Here is a 2,632-nt window from a genome sequence, read left to right on the forward strand (position 1 = left end):
AAAACTTTGTCTTCAAAATAAGGGTGCGTCTTATATTCCGAAAATACGGTATATACACTAATAAGTTATTCGATCAACTATATATATATATATACACACACATACATACACTGTATATATAACAAAGACATCACTAGTTTTCACAAAAAAAAATAAACTACACTGCTAAATTGGGGACGGCTAGCACAGATAGCCCTCGTGTACCTTTGCGCGAATATAAAAAAACAAAAAAACAAATGACAAACAACCTGATTCTGTTAGTGCTTCATAATGACATAAAACTGATTGGTCTGGTTGAACAAAGGCAGTAGCTTTACACCCTGGAAGTTTCATTAGATTTTCAGACTCGATTTTGTCCTGAAAAATATCGAAAACATATTTAAAATAAAAAACTATATTTAATTTCCTTCGTATTTAACTCTTTCGCTGCCACGTTGATACATAAACAACTCTTTTTAGTGCCAGATTTGTCTTTAGATACACACACACATAGGAAAACATCTCGCTAATTTTTTGTCCTATCAACATGATTTCTTTAAAGCTAACCGCTTGATATATTTCGCAGATGATCATGTTCTCAGTACGTGAGAAGCTTTAAGTAAGTTTATTTTTAAAATTTGTTTGTTTGTTGATTTTTGCGCAAAGTTACTCAAGGGCTATCTGCGCTAGCTGTCCCTAATTTTTATGTGATAAGCTATAGGGAAGGCAGTTAGTCAATTCAACCGACCGCCAACTCGTGGGTTGTTCTAATGAAATTGAGTTGACTGCCACTTTATAATGCACCCACGACCCCAAAGTGCGAAGCGCAATTTTTCGATGTTTTTTTTTGGGGGGGGGGAGTACCTCATATCTACTGGGCTGAAAAACTGGGCGACACTCAGCCCTGCAAATAAATGTGTAACTTTGAAAATTTAATTATACGATTATTGATTTCATTGCATAGATATTTCTCAGGGCATTTTCTTAATATTATACTTTTCGAGACTTAAACATTTACATGCCCATGACAGTGCTCTAGATGGGGACGTGTGGCAGTAACAGTTAATGAAGTATTTTCATGTCAAACATGATGCAGATATTCCAAAATTTTATTAGGATAATAAGTAACTAATTTATCTATCTTTCTGCCACTCTTTTAACGTTCCTTTACTTTTCTTTTATAATACTATTTGTTTTATATTTTTAGATCAATAAATATGTTAAACTGAGGTCTTTTGATATGATTTTGAGTAGTAAAAACAGCTAGAAATTTGGCAGGTCAAAACATGTTTTCACAGTGAGAAATGATACTATAACCAATTCAGATTAACTAAACATAAAGAAATACACAGTTTACAACTATTAAAAAAAAGAGAGAGAGACAAAGTTTTACAGTGACTGATCAGTGCTTTTAGTTAGTTTTTTAGTTATAGTTATACTTATAGTTAAGGATTTGTACCGTTAGTTTTAGTTATTTATAGTTAATAGTTTAATTTTAATTATAATTATTATTACAGTTAACTACATATCATTTTAGTTAGTATTATAGTTAGTCGTATTAACAACAATATTTTTTGTGTGTGTTTCTACTTTAGTTAATGTGCTATCAAGGGTGACATACAACTTCTACTTCGTTTTCCAATTACAACTCAGTAATGATTCAGCAAAAGTTACACTTTTAGCGTGCGAGAGAACAGCAACAGATTTCATATAATCAAGATCTTACAAACTGGGAAAAAAATGAACAAATAAAACCATAATGCACTTAAACTGAAGCAGATAAACCTGGACCTTTCCTACATTGTTTTATATCTTAGTGTTTAAATGACATAGGGAATCAAATGTTTTAACCTACAATGTGAAGGATAAGCAGGCTCATCAAGTTACGATGTCATTAGTTATTTGTTCTGTTTAAAAAAAAACACGTCGAATTTGTATAATGAAGTAACCATAGGTATATTTTTTTTTTACCACACCTACAGCTTGACTCGTAATCTCAGGATTGCGGGGTCGAATACCCGTCCCACCAAACATGCTCGCCCTTTCAGCCATATGGAGCGTTATAATGTGACGGTCAATCCCACTATTCGTTGGTAAAAGAGTAGCCCAAGAGTTGGCAGTAGGTGGTGATGACTAGCTGCCTTCCCTCTAGTCTAATACCGCTAAATTAGGGACGGCTAGCACAGATAGCCCTCGTGTAGCTTTGCGCGAAATTCAAATCCAAACCAATTCACACCTACCTGTGGTATGTTCAGAGGCAGCACGTATCTTCGGGGCTGACTATAAACCATATCAGCGAAATGTTGTGGATTATTTTTCATTTTCTCAAATTGGGATACACACAGCGCTTTGATAACGTTAGCATCATTATAACAACACATGTCTACCACCAGGTGACCAGACTCCTCATATGCGTTGATATGATGAAACACCATAAACGATAATGCTGAGTAATTTACTGGCAAAGGTCGCCCTGTATATCTATCGATGACGTGAAAGTAAGCCTGAAAAAATAAATACATAAATAAAAGTATTTTGTTAGTAAACGCATCGACGAATTAAACAAACCCGGAAACTATCGTATTTTTCGGTGTATAAGACGCACTTTTTTACCCCAAAATATTGTTGCGTCAGCGAGGTCACGTTACTAGTA

The 2,632-nt window shown here is 34.3% G+C and overlaps 1 protein-coding gene across 2 annotated transcripts in view; it reads right to left on the reverse strand.

Annotated features, from left to right (window-relative positions):
- The window catches only part of LOC106462687 (beta,beta-carotene 9',10'-oxygenase-like), a 22,452-nt gene that overhangs the window by 6,357 nt on the left and 13,463 nt on the right, over window positions 1–2,632 (reverse strand). For both annotated transcript variants that reach the window (XM_013922634.2, XM_022390014.1), the window contains exons 6-7: window positions 2,220–2,483; window positions 249–357 (exon numbers count right to left, since the gene is read on the reverse strand). In XM_013922634.2, the coding sequence (XP_013778088.1) occupies window positions 249–357; window positions 2,220–2,483 (373 nt within the window). The remainder of the gene's footprint in view (window positions 1–248; window positions 358–2,219; window positions 2,484–2,632) is intronic.

The sequence above is a fragment of the Limulus polyphemus genome, unplaced genomic scaffold, assembly GCF_000517525.1.
Source record: "Limulus polyphemus unplaced genomic scaffold, Limulus_polyphemus-2.1.2 Scaffold1225, whole genome shotgun sequence".
Taxonomy (NCBI): domain Eukaryota; kingdom Metazoa; phylum Arthropoda; class Merostomata; order Xiphosura; family Limulidae; genus Limulus; species Limulus polyphemus.